General features: G+C 43.5%; 1 protein-coding gene across 3 annotated transcripts in view; it reads right to left on the bottom strand.

The window, feature by feature from the left end:
- The window catches only part of TAF4 (TATA-box binding protein associated factor 4), a 75,795-nt gene that overhangs the window by 49,774 nt on the left and 2,246 nt on the right, over positions 1 to 23,775 (bottom strand). For 2 of the 3 annotated variants that reach the window (XM_081916685.1, XM_081916686.1), the window contains exon 2: positions 22,313 to 23,386. In XM_081916685.1, coding sequence (XP_081772811.1) covers positions 22,313 to 23,386 — 1,074 coding nt within the window. Of the gene's footprint in view, positions 1 to 22,312; positions 23,387 to 23,775 lie in introns of those variants that run through there. The other variant, XM_081916687.1, reaches the window with a different exon arrangement.

Genomic DNA, 23,775 nt, shown 5'->3' with positions numbered 1-23,775 from the left:
CTTCTTTAAGTTCTCAGATCTCTTGACCTAGCTCAAGGTTGTCCTCTGAACTAGCCAGATGCTTAACAGATAATCCACCCCAATCAGTCCATTATTTGAAAATTATGTCCTAAAGATGTCTTAGTCAAAAATGGCAAGTAGGTATTCCGTTTTGGCAACTGCAACCTTGGTTTAAGGAGACATTTGGCGCCTAACTTATACAGTGGTACCTCGGGTTACATACGCTTCAGGTTACATACGCTTCAGGCTACAGACTCCGCTAACCCAGAAATAGTGCTTCAGGTTAAGAACTTTGCTTCAGGTTAAGAACTTTGCTTCAGGATGAGAAGTGAAATCGGTGTGGCAGCAGCGGGAGGCCCCATTAGCTAAAGTGGTCTTCAGGTTAAGAACAGTTTCAGGTTAAGTACGGACCTCCGGAACGAATTAAGTACTTAACCTGAGGTACCACTATATCTGAGTTTCTAACACTGCCTGCCACAGAAACAGCTAAAAGCAGTTTAAAGCGGGAGGAATAAACCCAGAAAATTAACTACAAAGCAATATAAATCGGACAACCATGGCAAATTCTACTCGGAAAGCTTGCCTGAACAAAAATGTATTCTATTGTTCCTGGGTGGTGGGCATTTGTCGTATCTAGACATGAATGCTGTTCCACTGGCAGCCACACTGAAAGTCCTGCTTTGAGTTACTGTGGAGCAGACTTCTGGTATCCTTGTGAACGGAAGGAGGAGCTGTCCTGCAGACAGCAGTGAACTACTGGATACATAAAGTATATGGTGGTCCATCAAATAAATGTATGTAATTACTCAGGAAAAGACTGTTCAACAATTTGACAGGTTGAAGATAGTCACAGGCTGTGGAATGCGTTAGCTGCTTATGGCCTATTTAGTATGAATATCCTGGTGCGGGTGGCGCTGTGGGTAAAACCTCAGCGCCTAGGACTTGCCGATCGCATGGTCGGCGGTTCGAATCCCCGCGGCGGGGTGCGCTCCCGTCGTTCGGTCCCAGCGCCTGCCAACCTAGCAGTTCAAAAGCACCTCCGGGTGCAAGTAGATAAATAGGGACCGCTTACCAGCGGGAAGGTAAACGGCGTTCCGTGTGCTGCGCTGGCTCGCCAGATGCAGCTTCGTCACGCTGGCCACGTGACCCGGAAGTGTCTGCGGACAGCGCTGGCTCCCGGCCTATAGAGCGAGATGAGCGCACAACCCTAGAGTCTGGCAAGACTGGCCTGTACAGGCACCTTTACTTTATCCTGGTGCAGAATTTTCCTGGTGCCCAACAGTTACTCTGCATGGTAGCCATGGCTAAAATCCTAGGCACGGTTATGCACATGTTAATTCTTTAAGTTTCAAAATGAACCTGCAGAGCACATAGCTTTGGGCAGGTTTTCAGCTTACATTTTTGGACAATTTAAGTCTAAGTAGCAAGTGTGTGCCAAAATCAAGACTCTACTTCCTCAAGTTGCAAAACAGTTTTTTTTTAAAAGCAATTAAATATACCAGTAATGTGTTCAATTTGTGAATAATACCTATTCACTTTAGGCTTCCTTCAGCCTCTAAATTTTTTAGCTGCTTCCACTTGGCTCCATGTGCTTCCATGAAGGCCCTCTCTTCTTCCCCTCTTGTTTTTAACCTGAAAATGATGCTCTCTTTCATGATAATATTTACTGCAGACTTTTAAAGAAGTTGGAAATATTGCACATTACATTACATTACATTTCACTGCACAGTCATTTGGTTTCTGTTTCATATCATCCTTCTCTTTTTAGGTCGGCAGTGGAATTTTTCGGTTGTATGGTTTTGGGGAGTGAGGATGCAATGGTACAAAACAAAACCCATGCTAACTTTAGCAAAGACCCTTAAGTCATCTATTAAAAGTGAATGCCAATTGCTTTTATTGGGTCAAACAGTCCACAAAAAGATCTAAGTTCCTGGTCAGCAACTAGCAGAGGGCAGGGATGGCATTCCAAAGTCCAATACACACTTTTGAAAGAAGGAGCCTGTTTCTTGTGCATAGGACAGCCATGCTAGGTCATGAAAATAATGCCTTTCACAGGATGAAAAACTAGCAGAAAACAAAGCCGCCAGTCTGCATGGCTGCTAAGCAGCAGTTCTGACCAGAAGCACTTGAATGCTCCTCAAAATTAAAGTGAGTAAATCATCGCCATCAAAATAATTGTTCAAGGCCAACTTTACAATGGCAAGTGGTAAAAAAAAAACACAACCCACTACACTCTCTTTGAACATAAACGTATTTAGACTTTCAGACTTCTATTATAATTGTAACATGACAACAGAAAATGTATTCTCTATAAAGTGGATGAATTTTTCATTTTTCCAGCGACGTTCTTCTGTTCCCAAATCTCACGCACTAGACTAGAGCCTTCACTAAGGTTGGCACTTCTCTATATTGTAGACCAAAAATTCAGCAACCTTAGAGAGAGTGCAGATAGTGCGGTGGGGGAAGCCTACAGTACATAATACTCTTATTAAATCTTATTAAAAAACTACAGGTGCCTGGGTCAATTCCTGACAACGGTATGCATATCTCATAGAGTCTTGCCTTTATTAGCACTACTTAAGGCTTCCACAGCTGTGAAAACAGCTTCTACAGCTAAAATAACACTCAAGCCCTAGTCACAAAATCTTTTAGTGTGTTTTAACTCCTGTCCTGGCCTCACTTGAAAGAGGAGTATGTGGGAACAGGATATTTCTATGTGAACTGTTAGTGTGTGTAAATGTCACATGAGAGTGTCTCTTCCAAAGGCACCCGTTTGCAGTACAGAGACCCTGCTCGCTCACTGGAGGTACCTTCAGTTGATGTCAATGAGAATGACCCTCTTTCAAGAGAAAAAGTACCACCAAGTTAAAAGCATATGTAAACAGTGCCCTCCTTTCCTCTTTTTGTGTAAATGCAGCTTCCATCCCACACAAGTTGTTGCCCAACAAGAAGTTATGGAATCCCTGGCAGGTCTGCCTAGGGCAAGACTAACTGTGTTTATATGAGCAGACAAACTCTCTTATACCAAGTCGGCACACTGGTTCATCTTCCTCTATCCAGTAGTAACTCCTTCCCCAGTCTTGCTATCAAAGATCGTTTAAGCATGCAAATGATCCCGGGACCTTCTGCATTCTAACCACACGCTCCAATCACCAAACTATGGACTTTGCTGGATACGTGACTATTCCAAGTTCCCAGTTTGTAATTATGAACATCCACAAATTCAGTCTCTAACACAGTACCGTATGCTTTTTCCACATTGTTTCAGCATGGCCAATGCATAATATCAGTTTATATCTTGTTACATAAAACAAACTGTCCCTATACCTCTCGACTTTTTGAACTCAGTGCCTAACCTCCATGGAAAAAATGGGTGCTTGGTTTAAGATTTAATTAATCTGAATTAGTGCAGACACTACTTCTCACAGGTGAAACCATAGCAAGTCTCTCACAGGACAATCTGATAAACGTCAACTCAGCAGTAACATCCAAGTAAGTAAGTGGGTACAGGATTGCAGACTTTACTGTAGCTACATTTCTACATCAGACCTCAACTAGCTTAAATAATATTTACATCATGCAGCTTTCTAGTTTCAGTTGACTCAGACAGAAAAACACAGAAACTCTTTCCCCTGGAGAAATAATCCCAAAGCCACAGGATGGTAACACTTTTACTAAGGCCAAGGAAAATGCCACAAAGTAGCGTACCTCTTGTAAAAGAGCTTTAAGTTTATTTTACTATAAAGCCCAAAATAAAAGATAATTTCTTCTATTCATGAAAGGGAAAAACACTGTTCTGACCATACAGGGAAATGCAAATATAAACAAAGCACTGATTTAAGCAGATCCAGTATCCCAACTACATTGGAGCGAGAGCACACACAACAGATTGGTGTAGCTGCAGTGACATCCTGTGGCCAGCAAAATCCACCCTACCCACTACAATGTCTGCTATTTGTAAAAACAGGTAAAGATAAAGGAATAAATAAAATAGGCAAAGGTAAAAGTAAAGATAGGGACGTGTGTGGTGCTGTGGTCTAAACCACTGAGCCTCTTGGGCATGGGTAGGCAACCTAAGGCCCATGGGCCAGATGCAGCCCAATCACCTTCTCAATCCGGCCCGCGGACGGTCCGGGAATCAGAGTGCTTTTACATGAGTAGAATGTGTCCTTTTATTTAAAATGCATCTCCGGGTTATTTGTGGGGCCTGCCTGGTGTTTTTACATGAGCAGAATGTGTGCTTTTATTTAAAATTAATCTCTGGGATATTTGCGGGGCATAGGAATTCGTTCATTTTTATTTTTTTCCAAAATATAGTCCGGCCCACCACATGATGTGGACCAGCCCACGGCTGAAAAAGGTTGCTGACCCCTGCTCTTGGGCTTGCCAATCGGAAGGTCAGCAGTTTGAATCCCCATGATGGGGTGAGCTCCCGTTGTTCTGCTCCAGCTCCTGCCAACCTAGCAGTTCAAAAGCATGCCAGTACAAGTAGATAAATAGGTACCGCAGCGTTGGGAAGGTAAACGGTGTTTCCGTGCGCTCCGGCTTCCATCATGGTGTTCTGTTGCGCCAGAAGCGGTTTAGTCATGCCGGCCACATGACCCAGAAAGCTGTCTGTGGACAAACACCAGCTCCCTTGGCCTGAAAGCAAGATGAGTGCCGCAACCCCATAGTCGCCTTTGACTGGACTGTCCAGGGGTCTTTAAATTTACTTGTAAAAATATTGTGAAGGACTGCTGCAAAATATTAGGTGCTGTCAGGACTCAAGACCACAGCAACTCTTGGAAGACGTGAGGGCTGTCAAGCAAAGATTCTAGCCCTACAGAGACCAGCCACACCAACCAAGGAAATCTCTTTGCACCAATACAACTGACCTCTATAAAAGCTACTGGATCAAACTTGCTCATTCATCTGAACAACTAGGAGATCTGCTCTTGCCAAGATGCAAATCAGGCCTTTACTTCATCCTGCCCTTGAAAACAAAGGAGCCAGATCTGACACTGCGTACAGTTGCACAACTGTAAATCAGGGCTATGCTGGCAGAAGTGCTTCTAGGATGCTGAAACATGCCTCTGTTCAGTCAGTTCAGACCTATACATGACAGTTCTGCATAACACAACTGCATGTGTCTTGCAATGGTGGCTGCTGCTCCTGTTGCAACAAATGCCAGCACAATATTCTGGATTAGCTGACCACAGTTGTTTCACTTTTACCCTGCGTGTGTTCACAGTGCAACAGCTGATGGCACCAGACAACAGCTGTGGCTGGACAACAACTGTGCTTCGGTAACAACCCCTAATCCAGAGATGTACAGAAATATCTACATCCGATTTCACCCCCCACCACAGAGTGATGCCTGGATCAGAACCCACCCTGCAGCACATGCTTTCTGCTGAATACAACAGCCCTCCCTCTCCAGCTCCAGCAGCAACCTTCTGTGCATAATACAGGAACCATAACGAGGATCATTCCTGTTTGGACTAGGAAGAAATCTCCTCAATTTCCTGGCCTCAACTAAAAAAATCTGCAGAAAGAGTTACAGGTGTGTTGCATAGGGAGCTTTTTTTAATTGTTTCTAAACAGCAGCCTTCCTTTCTGAGCAGCATGAGATGCAATTGCTTCTGCCTCCTCAAGTTTTAAAAGAAACTCCCCAAAACTTGGGGAAGGTGGTAGGTGGGTGTGTGGTTTTGGTGTACAGAAACCAAATGGAAAGGTCTTGCCCAACACATGCAGGTGCAGCCAGGTACAAACCTGCTGGATTAAGACCACTGGTTGTACCAAAGAGAAGTCGCCTTGTGGCTCCCAAAATCACATTGTCAATTGCAATATACATTTCATATTTGTATTCTTTCTTTCAAGCAGCTCATGTTACCTTACACAAATATCATCCCATGATCTTCACAACAGCGCTGTGAAGGATGTCAAAAGAGAGTGATTGTCCTCAAATCACCCGCCAAACATCATGGTTGAGCAGGGATTTGAACCCAAGTCTCCCAGTTCTGGTATCCAAATCATACATTCTGTCCACTATACTCTGTGGTTTATTTTTATTTTGCTGCCACTATAATGTTGTTGGTTTTAAGTTAAATTAACACAATCTAGACTATGGTTGTTGTAATGAAGGATTAATGCCTGGAGTACACCTTTCTGGTGAACTGTATGACAATGAGCTGCTTTCATAGCTGTCAAGCCTTTAAAATGTGGGGCAAGCTATTTTCAAAGCAATTACACTTGACAGAGACACAAGTAGCACTGAGCAGCTGTGGAGTCTAAAGAAGAATAAACTTTGGTAGGTGAATATTAGGAGTGCAAAGCCATTTCAATATTCAGTGTTCTATTAATATTTTGCATACCATTTACATCTAGAGAGATAAACAATTTCCTTACAGCGCACTCAGGTCAATAGCTAAGCGCTTCAAGGGCACTTGCTATATGGCTTTACAAAAGCCACATTTCTTGGAGAACAGCAAGTGTGTTCTGATATCTTGCGTGAAAATGGGGCAAGAGAGACCTTGACTATACATTGGGGACAAGCCACAGCTATGCGGAGAAGAGAGGGGATTTTTAAAGATAAGTTTAGCATATGTCTAAAACTTTCCACTGTCCTGTCTACAAAGTGGCACAAGTAGTTCCTTGGAAGAGGCCTGAGATTGCACTGCCAGAGTCCCAGAGAGCTGCTTCTTTCTCCCCCTCTATCCTTCCTTTCCCTCACCTCCATGGTCCCTATATGCTATGTAAAGCTTCCTTTCAGCCCTTAAAGTCAAGGAACAGAGCTGCTCATTCTACTGTCTGGGAAAACTGCAGTGGCAGTTGCACAGCTTCTCTCTCGTCCTCCAATCGCCTTTTCAGGTTGGTGGAGGAACCGCTATCTCGTTGCACTACTGTTTCCTCGACACAGCAGCACAGGTGGAACTAAAAAAGCCCTCTCGCAGCTGCATAGATCTGGGACACTAACAACATGGTGGGAAAGAATGTAAGACGCAAAAGGAAAAAGGCAGAATGAACTAGGGGACTGGAAGTGAAGCCCATGAATGTCAGAACGGAGGATTTCTACTTGTAGGTACTTACGACATATTTACGTGCCAGGCAAAAACATTCCTCTTCCCCCAGGCCTTTGGCTAAATAAAACAATTTATGGCCTTTCAAACTGGGGGGGGGGGGTAATTGTTTTTGTTTGTTATCGTGTTGCGTACTTTTGTGTTTTTATATTGTAAACCACCCTGTGATGTTCAGCTGAAGTGTGGAATAATCATCATCATCATCACAATCAGGGAAACGTGTTGTCATTTTTCAATCTTGGTATTTAAAATAGGGCATGTGAGAGCTGTAACCAAACATTGCAGTATGAAGTGTTCCTGTTCAGCAAGCAGATACCTCACTATTGTGTGTGGATGGTGCCGTTTTGGCCAGATAAGAGTCCATAATCAGATAAACAAATACACTAAAGATATGAAGGTACAGAGAAAAATGGGTAGAACAGGGAGGGGGGATTTTCCTCTATACAGTATTTCACATTTTTCTTCTTTACTCCCCTGAGTATTCACATCTCTAGTTGGTATTGGACAATATTGATACTGTCCACGCATGACTAGATGGGAAGTTGAGGGAAAGTCCATAACTCAGTGGTAGAGCTGTGGAGCACTTTCATCTCCACTTAAAAAGGGATCTCTGCTCATGGGCTGGAAAGTCCTTGTCTGAATCCCTCAAAAGCTGCTTACCAATACACATACTACCTAGCTGAGATAAGGCTGTGACTTTCAGCCAATCACTGCCTTGCAATCTTTAGTTACCTCCCAGGGATGTTGTGAACCACCTTAAGTTCCTTGGAGGAAAAGGGGAATATAAGTGTAATAATAACAATATACCACTCACACTTGAAAGTATTATGTGCAACCATGTAAGAGATAGAAACTTGACTTCAACCACCACTATTCCTCAAAATACAAGCTGAGGTTTTATTAGATAGCAAATTTTGTACACCACAGCCCTACTTGTAACCCACACACAACTAGGCAACTTTCCAGAATGACACCAGCAGCAGACTAGTAGTTTTGAACTTGCAAGCAAGAACTCAGGATATCTCAGTCGCTAAAGCATGAGACTCTTAATCTCAAGGTTGTGGGTTCGAGCCCCACATTGAACAAAAGATTCCTGAATTGCAGGAGGTTGGACTAGATGACCCCACGTGGGGTCATCTAGGAGTGCCTAGCTAGTCCCTCCCTTCCAACTCTACAACTCTATGAATGGGTACCTGAATGTGTCTTAGTTAGACTATGAATGTAATTAAACAGGTGTAACCAAGTCATCAAAGAGACAGATTATTTAAACTGCCAGTACAGTGGTACCTTGGGTTACATACGCTTCAGATTACAGACTCTGCTAACCCAGAAATAGTGCTTCACGTTTAGAACTTTTCTTCAGAAATCGTGCTCCGGCGGCGCAGCAGCAGCAGCAGGAGGCCCCATTAGCTAAAGTGGTGCCTCAAGTTAAAAACAGTTTCAGGTTAAGTATGAACCTCCGGAACGAATTAAGTACTTAACCCGAGGTACCACTGTATATGCACACTGCAGGAAGGGACAATCATTAATAAAGAGCATGGTTAGGCAAACTAAGGCACGGGGGTCAGATCCAGCCCAATCACCTTCTCAATCTGGCCCACAGACAGTCCAGGAACCAGTGTGTTTTTACATGAGTAGAATGTGTCCTTTTATTTAAAATGCATCTCTGGGTTATTTGTAGGACCTGCCTAGTGTTTTTACATGAGTAGCATGTGTGCTTTTATTTAAAATGCATCTCTGGGTTATTTGTAGGACCTGCCTAGTGTTTTTACATGAGTAGAATGTGTGCTTTTATTTAACATGCATCTCTGGGTTATTTATGGGGCATAGGAATTCGCCCACTCCTGGATAAATAAAGTCTTGGATGAATTGGGGGGCGCTGAATTTTTTTATCCTGTGCTCTTTCTTCATGCTTCATGATTCAGGAAAGGCAAGCTCATCTTGGTTAGTGTGTGGTGCTGATAACAACAAGATCGCAGCTGCATAGTCCTGCATTGCGGGGGATTGTACTAACTAGATGATCCTCAAGGTCTCTTCCAACTCTATAATGCTATGATTCTATCTCTTAGGTGAAGGCCCTTTGCACCCCAGGCAGCATGCAGGAAGTGGTGTGTGGGATTAAAGTCCAAGGTGAATCTTCTTCGCAGGCAAGCCGCCCTCTGCAAAACACCTGCACCTGCCCACCACCATCACTCGGCTTGCACCTCCAAGGACTGGTAATATAAAAGGCTGGTAATTTGTTTACCCCTCTTTTATTTATCCATATTAGGCAAATCCACAGCAGAAAAATTATGTATCAGTGGCATTTCCAGCTCGATTGAAAACTTATGGGAACAAATATAGTATATCCTTAATACGTATACAAAGGAATTCATATACATCTTTTAAGAAGTGACATGCCCACAGTACTGCTGCTTAAAAGGGGGTTTAAGCAGATACTCAAGTGCTATCTTAAGCTGAAGTCTCTATGAGCAAAGCTTGCGGGGGGGGGGGGATGCCCTTCCTTTTTGAAAACCCTCAGGAGTCTCAGATTAGAGCCATCAAGTTGTTTAGAAGTTAAAGCTTTCACTTAACACTGAAATTTTCCATTCTGCTGTTGTGAACAAAGCTTGCCAGACCTGAATCTGATATAAACAGAGACTTCATACTTAACCTGCAGGGAGGGAAGTCAAGCACTTTAGCATAGTTTTACCAAGAAGGAGGCAAATCTGATCCAGCCCTCCTGTGGCGCAATGTGTTGGCGTGGCTTTTAGCCAGAAGGTTGGCGGTTCGAGCCCACTCAGGGATGGCGGTGGGCAAAATCCTAGCATTGCAGGGGGTTGGAATAGATGACCCTTGGAGTCCCTTCCAATGCTACAATTCTATGATTCTCTAAGGCGGGCAACAGGAAATATGCCACAAACACCAGCTAGTTTAAGCTTCCAGTAACTCTGAAAATATAAGTGGTGGTCAAGACATATTTTTAATGAACCTAAAATGCATTTCCTTTATATGACAGAGTTGATCTCTTAATTTTGGTTACGAGACTGGGAGTAGTCCTTGGTACAGCATGCTTTCTACCTAGGGCAAATTCTCCCTACTCACCTTAAGCAAGCTTAAGTGTCACTTCCACCTCTGTTAACTGTAGTTAAAAAGCAAACGCCTGATGCTTTAAATATTGCACTGGCTGCACATGTCACCAGGCCAGATTAAAGGTTATTTGCATTAATTTAAAGTGCCCTTAACAACTTGGGTCCGTGATATCTCAAGGACCACCTGATCAATTATATCCCTGCCCGATATCCGAGATCTTCAGGAGAGTCTTTGTAAGTGGAGAAAACTTGTATCAAAGACAGCAGATGATAAAAAGCATATTAACCATGGCTAAAGAGATAACTTCCATTATGTTTGTAAGAGCCCAATGTAGTTATTTACATAAACAGCCGAATACTATAAAGCCTATTTTGCCCTCCCTGCCCAGCCAAAATAACCTAAACAGCAGGGGTACCAGTGTTAGAAACTAGTCAGGTGCGTTTTGCGACTGGCACAGGTCCAATTGCGACCACATGGAGATCTCTGAATGCCAGGTTGGCAACTGACATCTCCATCTAGCTTGCTCCTCCAGCTTTCTTAAGCAGGTAAGCAGAAGAGCTTATTTATTGCATTTATTTCTCACCTTTTTCTCCAAAGAGTACATGGTTCACCCCCCCCCACACTCCTCAGTTAATCCCTACAACAACCCTGTAAGGTAGGTTAAAAGGCTGCAACTAACTCCAAGGTCACCCTGTGAGCTTCATGACTGAGTGGGGATTTGAACCCTGGTCTACCAGGTCCTAAGTCAGACAATCCAACCACACTGGCTTGAATACTTCTGCTGTGGGGCCAGCTATAAAAATTAAGTAGGTAAATAAATATGGGGAAAGCAAAATATCACTTAGAGAAGGATCTGAAATATTTTCCTTGAAGCTTGAATTTGTTTTATTCTAGATTGTTTTATTTGATGTTTTAATGTGTTGTAAACCGCTGTGAGATTTTTTTCCCCTTAAAAATATAAAGCAGTATAGAAATGAAATTAATAATAATAAATTTCACTGTAAAAAAAGGGGGGGCACCAAGACATTCTCTTGTGGTTACTGTAACTTAGGCTAAAGGTGCCATTTGGCAATTAGCTTATATATCCGAGTTTCTAATGCTACTCCTGACCACTGGCCATGCTGGCAAGCGTTGATGGAGCTGTGGTCCACCACATCTGGAGGGCACCCCTGGCCTAGGGAAATTAATGATAATGTCACAAAGATCCTGCTCCCGCATGCAATTTATTTCACTTAAATAACCACTTCTATTAAGTTAACTCCTCTCCTATTCTCTTCACAATACCACCTAGTGGCCCTTTTACTCATGCAGCTAATACAGCACTGCATCTCTTTCTGAGAAAGGATGACACCTTCTGAACCAAAACCACTGAACAGCAATGAATGTAAATAATATCCTGCGAAGGTCAGGGTAAATTACCAGGATTTTCAGGTGCATGCCTGGGATTATACTGACTTTTAGCTACCAACCTCTTTCCCCCCTGGGCACCTCCACACCTGACCACGTTCTGACAATCAAAGCTCATCTTAATAAAAACCCAGCTCCTTTGCTCCCACCTCACTCTTCCCTTTGCACGAGCAAGCAAGCATGTCAGGAAGCTGCCATCGACCATAGCTTCCCATCAGATCTGAAAAAGGAGCAACAGTTAATGGCTTCCAAACAAGCCGGCTTCTTAAAAGCAACTCTAAACCTTTTGGCTTCGTATAATCTGGCTTGTTTAGAAACCATTCATCATCACAGTTTCCTGCTTCAAAGGCAAAACCACTCACACAACAAGGTGGGGAGTGAAGGGTGTATTATGTTCGCACTTATAAGCAGAGATTTGATCATCCAAAGGTGGCCGCTCTCTTAGGGATGCTGGTGGTCTTTCCACTACCTGGGTAGCTCCTTGCAGGCAGATGATGATCTGGAGCATCTGTCAGGGGCATCGCATGGGTGGTTTCCTGTACGCTCTTCAAGGAATGCTCATCCAGGTGCTGCAGAATCTCCTGCCTGCAAGAGGTATGCCCAGCTTCCACTTTAACCAAAGAGTGTCCCTGCACTATTTAGCATCATGAGTTAAGTACCAAGTATCAGACAGGCAAGACAAACAAGCTGCCCTTCTCACACCTTGTAATTTCTACCACAACAATGTTTTAAAGGCAATTCGCATAACAGCTGCCACATCAAAGCCATTCTGAATCCTTCCACACCTCACGATCATTTTTTTTTTACTCAGGTAGGGTTCTCTCCTGCCCTCCCATTTATGCCCCACTTAAACAAATATAGCTTATGATATGGGCAATATGTCTAAAACTTGACACATCCAATCATAAAAATGATTTGCAAAGTCTAATGTTTGGCAAATACTCAAATTGCAATCATCTTAAGGCACAATTCTGAGAAGGCTGAATGCTGAAAAAGTTGTTCGCCTCTGGTATATAAGTTCCAGAAGAGCTGATGGTTACTTAGAACCTAGAAATGGGGGGGGGGGATTGATACAAGATGAATCTTCATGAAGCAGATTTCGCACCTTTTGATTTTTCCCTGCCCCTATTGATGATCACTCCTAGCGTGGATCAGAACTGGGAAAACTCCTTGTATAATGGTCTCAAACTCACAACTGAGTTTTGCCTCAGGGTACAGCCAGCAGGTGGGAAACTCACAACAAGGATGCTAGTCCCCATATTGTTGAGGTAATGATTGGCTTGTAAATTTGTGTATCTGCATGTCTTTCAGAGTGTGAATCTAGTACTAAAAAAGATTATTTTACTAAGCAAACTCCAGGCCTCTAGAAACAACAATTTAATACCTCAATTTGCTTTGCTTTGCTTTTTTTAAGTGGAGGATACAAACTCCAAATGGTGAAGCCAAGTGTGTGCATAGAAGGTGGCAAAACTCAGAAAGCTGCTTTCTCACAGATGAGAGCCAGTGTCACACAGACACTGACAGTGTCACACAGACGCATCAGACTCAGACTGGGAAGGTACCGAGTCTCAAACCCCTACTCAACAACCAAACTCTGAGTGCCATAGGGTCAGTCACTCTCTCGACCTGAACTACCTCACAGGGCTGTTGTCAAGATTAAAGGGGAAGATCACCTATGCCACTTTGAACTCTCTTGAGGAAAATGTGGGATTGAAGTATCAGCTTGCTAACCAAACCAAACACGGCAATTATAAGTATGACTGCTGAATGGTACCCACAGAAAAGCAAATAGGGTTCAAAGGAGTTCTAATACCTTTTATACTGCTTGTCTGAGACACACTTTTTCTGAAGCTGAACAGCAACATCAGAAAAGCAGAGTTCTATGCAACTTGACAACTCATCACTCATTCCGTCCAAGACAATTGATCCAATAACATGCATCATAGGAATAATTTCAAAACCCAACATGCTACACTTTAAACATTACCATGCCTCATCATTTCAGAAATCAATGAGCTGTGGTGTAAAATTAAACCCTTCAATATAGAGTCAAGAAAGTTGCTATCCCCCACACACTCTTGTTTGATCCACACCTTTTACAAACCAGGCCTACTACTACCATGAGGTTTAAGTAAAATCTACCAGAGAACCAAAGGGATGCGGGTGGAACTGTGGGTTAAACCACAGAGCCTAGGGCTTGCCGATCAGAAGGTCAGCAGTTCGAATCCCCGGAATGGGATGAGCTCCCATTGCTCGGTCCCTGCTCCTGCCAACCTAGCAGTTTGAAAGCACATCAAAGTGCAAGTAGATAAATAGGTACCACTCTGGCGGGACGGTAAATGGCATTTCTGTGCGCTGCTCTGGTTCGCCAGAAGCAGCTTAGTCATGCTGGCCACATGACCCGGAAACTGTACGCTGGCTTCCTTGGCCAGTAAATCGAGATGAGTGTCACAACCCCAGTCGTCCGCAACTGGACCTAACGGTCAGGGGTCCCTTTAGCTTTACCTTACCAGAGAACCAACTACAAGGACTTTTATGCAAATTATTTGCATAGCATTTCCTACTTGGGGTATATTAATTTGACCTCAAAGTGTTTCTTGCAGATCCCTCTTTAAGCTAGAGGCAGGCAGCTGTCAACCTGCAAGTTCTCATTTAATTCAACCACTAGTCTGTCGTAGACTTCCTACTCTCAAGAGACAAATGCAGCAGGGGCACCTTAGACTTACTTTATGCATTCCTGCACAGTACCACCATGACCAGCATCTCTTTAATGGTTGCGCCCATGTAGAGTCCAGTGTGAACAAAGATTCTCACCTGTATATTGCTTAACACGCCATTAGAAAGAACCACGTGGTCAGAAGCCTCCATGTGACCCAGGAATAGCATGAACAGCAACCAGGGCAGTGTCAACCATAAGCACATGTTAAGTACAGCGTCCAAGAAATAGCATACAGTACTGGAGCAATCATCTAATTTCTCAGGGAAGTGGCAAGACTTGGGGAGTGGGGAGCAATGAGTGTAAGAGAAACCACTAAAAAGGTTCACCAAGTGAAATGCTGCTTGCAGTTTGCTAGAAACAAAATATAACTTCCTTGCCCATATTCATAGCTTCCATCGCCATACCAAGTACACACAAATTGTTCTTTACATCGAAGAATCTGTGGAAGCAGTTTGGTGATTCAGTTGAGGCAAGGACTGTTGGAAGACCTGGCTAGGTGGAGACAGACAGACAGACAGACAGACAGACAGAGAGCTGCTGCTGAGGAAGCCATAGAAAGTGCCCAGCTCACATAGAATCCTCTCTCACAAAAAGTCTGAACTTTGTCTTGCATGTTCCAGTTTGGGACCATTGTTTAACACGATACCTTTTGTGCATCAGAACTCCACCATGCAACTTAAGCCATCTAAATGAGACAATGGGTTTCTACTTGGCGTAACCTGACAAATCTTTTAACAATCTTTTCTTCTCTAACTCCCCAAAGACATTATATTCACAATCATTCTTTGTTCAGGGCTGAAAACATATCTTCAATACATAGCAGCCACTCTGAAATTTTTAGGAGCCAATGCTTCACTGAGTTGATTAAAATATTAACAACTGCTAGACCATAGCATGAAACCTCTTGCAGCCCAAGGGACCAGGCACTTAATCTCTCCGTACACCTGCATTTGATATTAAAAACTAACCCCAATTCTTTTGGAGAAAAGAGCTAAAGATTGTTAATTCATTATGGGGGGCGGGGAAGAGAATGACTGCTAATAATAATATACAGAGTCACAAACAATGTTTTACAGAATAAATAGGAGGAAAAGGCAAATTTGAAACTATATAGCTTACAGTGTTGACAATGATGAAGACTAGAGAGGGAAGGGAAGAACACAGAGAAAATAAACAGAAATTAATACCTACAAATTCAATTACATGTACTTACCAGTAGGTATTTTTTCAACTGGGGGTTAAATATGGGCTAAGAGGGTTAAGTCAAAGGCTTCGTGGAAGAAATGTGGGGTTGATCATCACATCCTTACCTACACATGCCCTGTGCTAGCACAAGAGGAATCCACAATCCGGACAGGAATAACACCTGTAGGCCAAATCTGCATACATAGCAGCTGGTGCCCTGATGCATTATTATTTTGGGAATCACTTTTAAATGAGGCCTAGGTATGATAAGTATTAGAGGAGGCAAGGGTATGGTGATAAACGGGGACAGAAAGATGGGAAAATATAATTGCATGGAGCAACTACTGTAGGAGATGAGCGCTCCTGATAAAAATGAACAAACAAACATTCTGCTAACTTCACTGACCCATGTTAAAATATTTCAGGGTCCAATCCTTCAGAATTTCTTGCTACTTCAAGAAGTTCAAGAAATGCTTTCTTCAGTGGAATATGCGCAATGTTAGTTGTTATGTTAATAATGAACTTAAGTCCCTAAACTTATTGTACTCTCAGAAGAGACTAGAGGACACTCAAAAGACAGCACTAGAAGTGAGTGACAGCTTTTTCAGAAAGAAAACCTTAACGCTGCTTTGTGCAGATTTATGGCTATATCTTGCTATAAGTGAGGCATTATGCAGAAGCTCCAGAGATTTATAGTATTATGTGCCACCCCAAGTATCTTGCGGTTTTGCACTTCACAAAAACTCAGCAAAGAATGAAAGTCCAACCCCCTACAAGATTCAGAATTAGATAAAAATTCATCTGCAAAACAGAGCCATCCCGCCCACTCCAAATATTAACCCAGAACCCACATTGTGTACCACACAATGTACAGGAACCAAGACTTCACACCAGGCTCTGATAAATCAAAATGCAAATAGCATGAGCCAATCAGCTAAATCCTCTGGTCCAGGCGAGACTTCAAACAAACCACACACGAACTGACAGTTCTGATCTCATGACCAGTTTAGGTACCATCTAAAGCAAAATGAAACCTCCCAACCTTGCCAAGAAAACAATATCTCAGCTACAAGCCTATTCTATCCAACAGATCAAGATGTAGTAAAGATAAAAATACACAAAGCTGGGGGTTGGGGTTGGGGGGGGCAATCTTTCCAAACAAAAGGGGAGGTGCCATTTGAAAACAAACGAACTATTCTATATATGTATGATTTATCTCTGTCTACCTGGATCTACTCTGGGGATAGTATTCTAGGACGCAGGTGGCGCTGTGGGTTAAAGCCTCAGAGCCTAGGACTTGCCGATCGAAAGGTCGGCGGTTCGAATCCCTGCGGCGGGGTGCGCTCCCGCTGCTCGGTCCCAGCGCCTGCCAACCTAGCAGTTCGAAAGCACCTCCGGGTGCAAGTAGATAAATAGGGACCGCTTACCAGCGGGAAGGTAAACGGCGTTTCCGTGTGCGGCTCTGGCTCGCCAGATGCAGCTTTGTCACGCTGGCCACGTGACCCGGAAGTGTCTCCGGACAGCGCTGGCCCCTGGCCTCTTGAGTGAGATGGGCGCACAACCCCAGAGTTTGTCAAGACTGGCCCGTACGGGCAGGGGTACCTTTACCTTTACCTTTTACCTGAATCTACTCTGGGGATAGTATTCTAGGAGTTTAAAATTTCTAGCCTCCAGAAATAGCTTCCAATTTGCCTTTTAGATTTATTGATGCTTAGTAGCTAGTATCCCTTAGCTTGACGTGCCCTTGGGAGGGGGGGTGCATGAACCCTAAGTATGCAGCTTTTCTGGACAACTAGTGAAAAAAGTTCTCAGCATTGTTGTTTTCCCAGCCCATAATTTCTTCAGGATGTTTAAGTACCTGTTCCATTTGGGCAAAAGAAGTGTGCCACCTACCCTGCAATGCACTCTACTCAGCTCCAAGTAGTTCTGGGCCCATTATCTCCCACATTAACAAGCACTGCTACACTTAGCAAGCACGTTGTAGTAGGCAAGTAGGCAAAACAGCTACATTTCCCCCTTTTCTGAATCCTACTCCAGCTAGATTTTCAGTGCCTTCCTTGGGAGCAGGTGCTTCACAATATGGAACTTAGTAATAATTCATGTTCTCATTAAAGGGGGCCTCTCTGCTTGGTAATATGCACATATCTAAAATGCCATTTATGATTTCAGGCTAGCCATCCTCAACCTGGTAACCCTCCCAAGGATTTGGACCACAACTCCGCTCACCATGCTGGCTGGGGCTGATGGGAATTGTAGTCCAAAACATCAAAAGAGCACCTGGCTGAGGAATCCTGTTTTCAGCACACTAAACTGCCATGTCAGAAGATGCCCCAGAGACAGTATGTTATAATGGTAGCAGAGCATCAGACTAGGACATGTGAGACCTGGGTTCAAATCCTCACTTGCAGTGTTCGAAATTAGCCAGGCATGTTCTGCACCTGGCTATCAACCACTTGCGACCAAGTGAAGATGCCCACATGCCAGGATGATTCCTGACAGTTCCATCATCTGGAGGTGCATGCCTTGGGATCACTGGATCAGGAGTGTTTTCACACACAAATACCGCATCCTGTAGATTTCTCCCCATTATGTTTTATCTGCATAATTGGAATGAATTTCAGGAACCAAAATGCTTTTTCTGTGCAGCCTGAGCAGCAGCTATCACTATTAAGAAAAAAGAGGCAGGAACAGGCCAATATATATGTGGACTGTCCCTGGATCAAGTGACCTTTCTTTTTTTTAAGTTCTCAAAGCCCTTTACCTAGCTCAAGGTTGTCATCTGAACTAGCTAGATGCTTAACAGATAATCAATCGCAGTCAGTCCATCATTTGAAAAATAAGACTTTAGAGCCGTCTTAGGCAACCGTAACCTTGGTTTAAGGGCTATTTTGGAGCCTAGCTGATATATCTGAGTTTCTAACACTGCTTGCTAATCGGCCTTGGGCCAGTCATTGCCCCTCAGCCTTACCTACCTCACAGGGCTGTTGTGGCGATTAAACAAGGACAGAGTACACCACCTTGAGCTCCTTGAAGGAAAAGGTGGGATTTAAATGCAACAAATAAATATATAAAATACTGAAGATTCCTCTACCTGGGAGCAAACTTGCTATAGGCTCTTGATACTGCAACTTGCATTACATACCCTCCCTCCCCCCCCCTCTCTCTCTCTCTTTCTTTCAGTACATCAGCCCTTATGGTCCTAAAAGACAACAGGATGCCCCTTCATGATTGCACATGCACAAGCACCAAAGAAGAAAAAACACCATTACCCATTTCTGACATTAGTTTCTAAACTCAAAGCCTTTCCACCTGAGATCTTTTAACTGTTAGTACAAAGAATTTAACCTGGGACCTTAGGCATGAAAAGCATATGCTCTCTGACACTGAGCTATGGGCAAGCCCCCAAACTTTAGGGCCTTCTTGCTTAGCAGAGTAGGGTTGGGGGTTAATATGCTTCTTGGCAGTTGCTGAAAAACATTTTGGTTTCTTAATTCCATCTGACTTTTAGCAGCAATTGTGTTTTATTGCAACTTTTTAATGGTTCTATCTTTTTTAGTGCTCGCATACTGTTGTATTCTAATCTTTGGTTATATGTCACTTTGGGCATTTTCATTAAAAAGTGATGATTAAATATTGTAAATAATTTAAGCAATGAAACTGACTGCCTCTTTGTACGGTATGCGTACAAAGTATTTTTTTACACTATAAAAATCATGAGTACAGTATAAGAACTGCATCTCAGTGATTTGCAGCCTGGTCCTGTGGGTGTTTATACAACAGTAAACCCATTGAGTACAATAGAGCTTACTTCCAAGTAAGGGTGCATAGAACTGAAGTCATAATTTTCCTCCCACAAGACAGGCGTGGCGTGGCACTTTTGGATTTTGCTGTAACCACAAGTCCAAATCTTCTAGAGAGCAAGCCACACTTGTCATGATCTGGAGCACGTGTATTTTTTGCAAATGGACAGCCTTTTTAAAATCACAAAACGGATGTATCGAAAAGGTACATGTGATCATTCACAACAGTTGTTTTTAGATAAGATTTTCTTTCTGCAACACTACTAGCCCCACGGTGGCAGCTTTTCACATTTCAATAGGCAACCAAAAAGACTGGCAGCAAAGTCCTCAGCAAAGCCTCAAAGGCCTGCCCTTGAAGATTTCAGTTAAGAAAAAGCTGTTGTGTTTTGAGGGCATTTGTTGCAATATGTTTGCAACTCCTAACTAGGAAAATGACGTCAAGTGAAATGATGTTCAAAGAGTCGCCCTCTTTTTAGGAAAAATGGGTTTGTGCCTTTAGCAGGCATGAGAACATAATAGCAGCACAACTGGATCACACCAAGGTCCACTTAGTCTAGCAATCTGTTTCCAACAGTGGTCAGTTAGATTCCACCCCCAGAGCTGGGGATGAAGATAGCAGTCACCCCCGGTTTCTTGTCCCCATGTTTTTTAATTTATACAGTACCAAAAATAAATCTTGTTTTTCCCCTCTGAAAGGCACTAATCAAAGTGGCTAGATAAAACAAATGAAAATGAATATAGATTCAGAACCACGTGGCTAAAACCTGTGTATATCTATGCCTTATGAAACCTAGTAGCTGTCTCCACATCTTGTGGCAGTAAAATCAATACATTCATGATGCATTGTTCATCCCCAATACAAAGGCCCAGGTTTATCTGGTTTTGTGTGGGGCCAGAAATATAGGGATACATTTGGTCTGGAACACATTGACTGGGAGGACTGGAACAGGGACAGGCCATAGCACCATGGTACAGTGTCTGCTTCACATACAGAGTAGCCCAGGATTAATCCCCTGAATCTCTAGGTAGGGCTGCAAGCGTCACCTGTCTGAAATCCTGGAGCTGCTGCCAGTCAGTGTAGACCACACTCAGCTAGATGGACCAATGGTCTGACTCTGTACTAGGCAGCTTCCTATGTTCCCTACCTTCTAAACTGTACCCCAGCAATTCTGTTATCAGAATGGAACTCTGCTTGTTTTAGCAGCTAAGCACCCTTGTTCTATACAAGCCATTTATAATGTGAAAGAAAACGAAGACAGAACTTTTGGAGAGGCAGAGTGAATACTCCCCCACCCCCTTTCAAATTAAGAATGCAATGAAGAACAGCAATTACATGGTGTGGAAAGCTTTCTTGCACAGTTCAAGACTGCCTTGAACCGTGGACATAATTAAGCTTACTATGCAGTATCTTTCTGTCCAATGCAAATACCCTAAGTTTTCTGAATATCTAGCCAGCCTCTATAGAGGATCTAACAGGCAGCCTTCAGTGAACTGAGCAAGAGCATCAGCTGCTGCATACAAAATGCTACTGTAGAAGAAAAGTACAGTACAGCAATATAATAGGGCTGCTGGTCTCTCTTATGTGATAAACATATCAATCTAAGCAGTTCGCCAAGTATGTTTCAACCAACATATTGGCTTTGCTACTCAGAGATCCACTGAAATGAAGCACACAGAACACATGACCGCATTGATTTCATTAGGTAGCAATAAGGGGGGGGGAAATAATTAGATGTGCTTTGTGCAGTAGCAAGGCAACCTTGCAATAAGAAATTCTTTTTGGGGGGGAATACGAATATTCAACTATAAGTGTCAATTAGATCTGCATATTCTCATAGGCAAGTGGAATTCAGGTGGAATTGACAGGTGTAAAGGTCTGAAACAGCCTGTTCAGATTACTGCTGTCATATTTCTACACCACAAAAGAATGTCAGGGAAAAGGTGCATCACTGTGAAAGGCTGGCAACAACTGGAAGAGAATGTTGCCCATGTAATACTCAGTAAGAAGAGAAAGCTAGACACACCATTTTTACTAATTATTTAAAACATCTCAACTAAAGTCACAAACTGAAGATATTGAAGCCTTAGGATATACTACTTTGGGATCATAAGGAAGGAAAAGCAGAATGAAATTAATCCAGCCTTGCATTAAGTCTTGGACCAGAGAAGCTCCTTCCCACGTTGCCTCTTAGTACCAAAACATGATCTTAACTACTACATGTGCTTCAGCGCTACCCACAACAGGGTGATGTGAGGACAGAATGAGGCTGGAATGCTATTCCAGACATGCCAGTTTTAAAAACCATCAAGGGCCATAAGCACAGCATTTGTGTGTCATTTTAATCAAGAGAAAAAAGAAAGCAGATCTGCTCCCAAATTGTACTTGCTTTTTGCTGCTTCTGTGACAACAGTGGCAGGCTGAAACAGAGGAGAAGAAGTAGGAAGGTGCTAGGACATATCTCCTTCGCTTAGCACAGTAGTAAAGCACTTTGCTGTACGGCAGGTTTACTGCTTTGCTCACTTAACGCTCAAGTAAAAATTTACCTAGCAGTGGATTCTCTCCTAGGGTTCAATACCAGCATGCTCTGGTCCTTTGAAACACCAAACTCCATGTGGATGTAATGTACTACTCTGGGGAAAACATCAATATGATTTAAAGCTGTGCAACTCATAAGCCTTCTACTGGAATCCAAAGAATCTCAGATTTTGCTTCTTTTAGCAAAGTTGTGTTTCTAGCCCTCATGGTGGCAGAGGAAAGCCTGAAAGAAAAGCTGCTATCAGACTAGATACAATCAGAGCAGCGCAATCTACCCAGAAAAATTTCTATTTCACAGATGCTGCAAAATGTCCATCAACTGGTTCCTGAACAGCTACCTGCATAATGCCAATGACAACTAATTGGAATATGCAGAACAGAGCACATGTAACTCAATGTCCAAAGAGACCTTCACAGTACAATCTGTCCAACCCTGCATTTACAGTAAAATCCGGAACATTTGGTTCGTTTTAAGCAATAGGCACCAATAGCGCAGAAAAAGAAAGAGGGGGGACTCCTTCAAGCCTTTCCTTACCTGGTGGCAACTGAAAGTTCTGAATATTTGTTGGATTCTGAGGAGGCTGAGGCAGACGAGGTGCTAAAACAGTGGGAGTCAAAGTTGCTCTGATTCCACTTGTAGTTGCCGTCGGAGTCCTTGGTAGGCTCTGCGCCACCGTGTTGGCAGCACCCTTAGCCAGGCCTGTGGGGGTGCCTGGAGGCGCAGGAGGAACCCCACCAGGATTAGGGGCCACGTTGGGCAGGCCAGCTTGCATAGTTTGCCCGATAATCATATTACCCCCTGTAGTACTGGGCTGGCCACCAGCAGCCAGAGTCTGCTGTTGAGTTACCGTCTGCACAATAGTTTTAGGAGACTCCGATTTGATGACCTGCGTGGTGGGTGCAGCCGGTACTCCAGAACCTGGCTGGCTGTTCACGAGGGTGGTCTGGAGGGAAACACCAGACCCCACGGTGGCTGCAGCGACAGCCGCGGGAGGAAAACTCCCCACGTTGATGGTCGAATTGATCACAGTATTGCTCCCGTTCTGGGTGGCTGCAGCCACAGAGGGTCCCGCCGTGTGAATGGGTGGCCTCACCAATGCTACAGTTGGTCCCCCAGCTCCAATACTTGGGGGCTGCTGTGAGGAGATCACCGTTGGTGAGGGCGAAGAGGCGGAGGACACCCCAGTGCCAAGGAAAGAAGTCTGGATGACGGTATTTGAAGCGGATGGCAAGACGGCGTTAACGGTACTGACTTTCCCCACATTTCCAGGTCCATTGTTAACAAGAGGGGTGACAGCAGGGATTACGGTAGGGTTTGCCGTTACAGGCGTGGCCGAGAAAGCAGCGTGAGAATTCATCACTACGTTACTCCCATTCAAGGTCTGCACTGTCGTGGTCCCAATTTTACCATTCCTGGTAGATAAAGCTGTTGCCATGGTGCTGATTACCACTGATTTACCCTGGCTAAGGGTCCCTGGGGTGACAGCAGCTTCAGATCCGCCTTGGACAGGTGCAGTGGTGCTGGTGCTGGTTGTGGTGGTCCCGTCCAAAGTAGAACCCTGGGACCTGGCGTTATGATTGATAACACTCCCTTGCACTCCACCAGCTCCTGCAAATAAAACAAAGGCGATTAAATGACAAGAACATACAAAAATAAGAGAGAAGCCAAGAAGTCTTTTGACTAGAGAAGCCAAGAAGAAAACATCTGCCAAACTCTGCTAAAACAGTGGGACTCTTCTCCTTTGTCTTAAACTCTCTATATTGAATGACATGAAAAAGGTGAAAATATTTCCAGAGCGGAAAATTAAAAAAATCATCTCACTGTTCCCATCCCCCCACAAACGGTAAACTTAATAATTAACCAAAGCCATATATATATATGACACACACAATAAGAAATCAGCTCCTAAGGGGATTGATTATGTGTTTCTTTTTCCTTCTTTGGACACTATAGCACTGTGTTTGATAATACTCTACTGCAAGCCTAGCAGTTGCAGG

This window comes from Podarcis melisellensis (assembly GCF_964234715.1).
Source record: "Podarcis melisellensis genome assembly, chromosome: 6".
NCBI classification, from domain to species: Eukaryota; Metazoa; Chordata; class Lepidosauria; order Squamata; family Lacertidae; genus Podarcis; species Podarcis melisellensis.
This window is presented reverse-complemented; position numbering and strand designations above follow the sequence as displayed.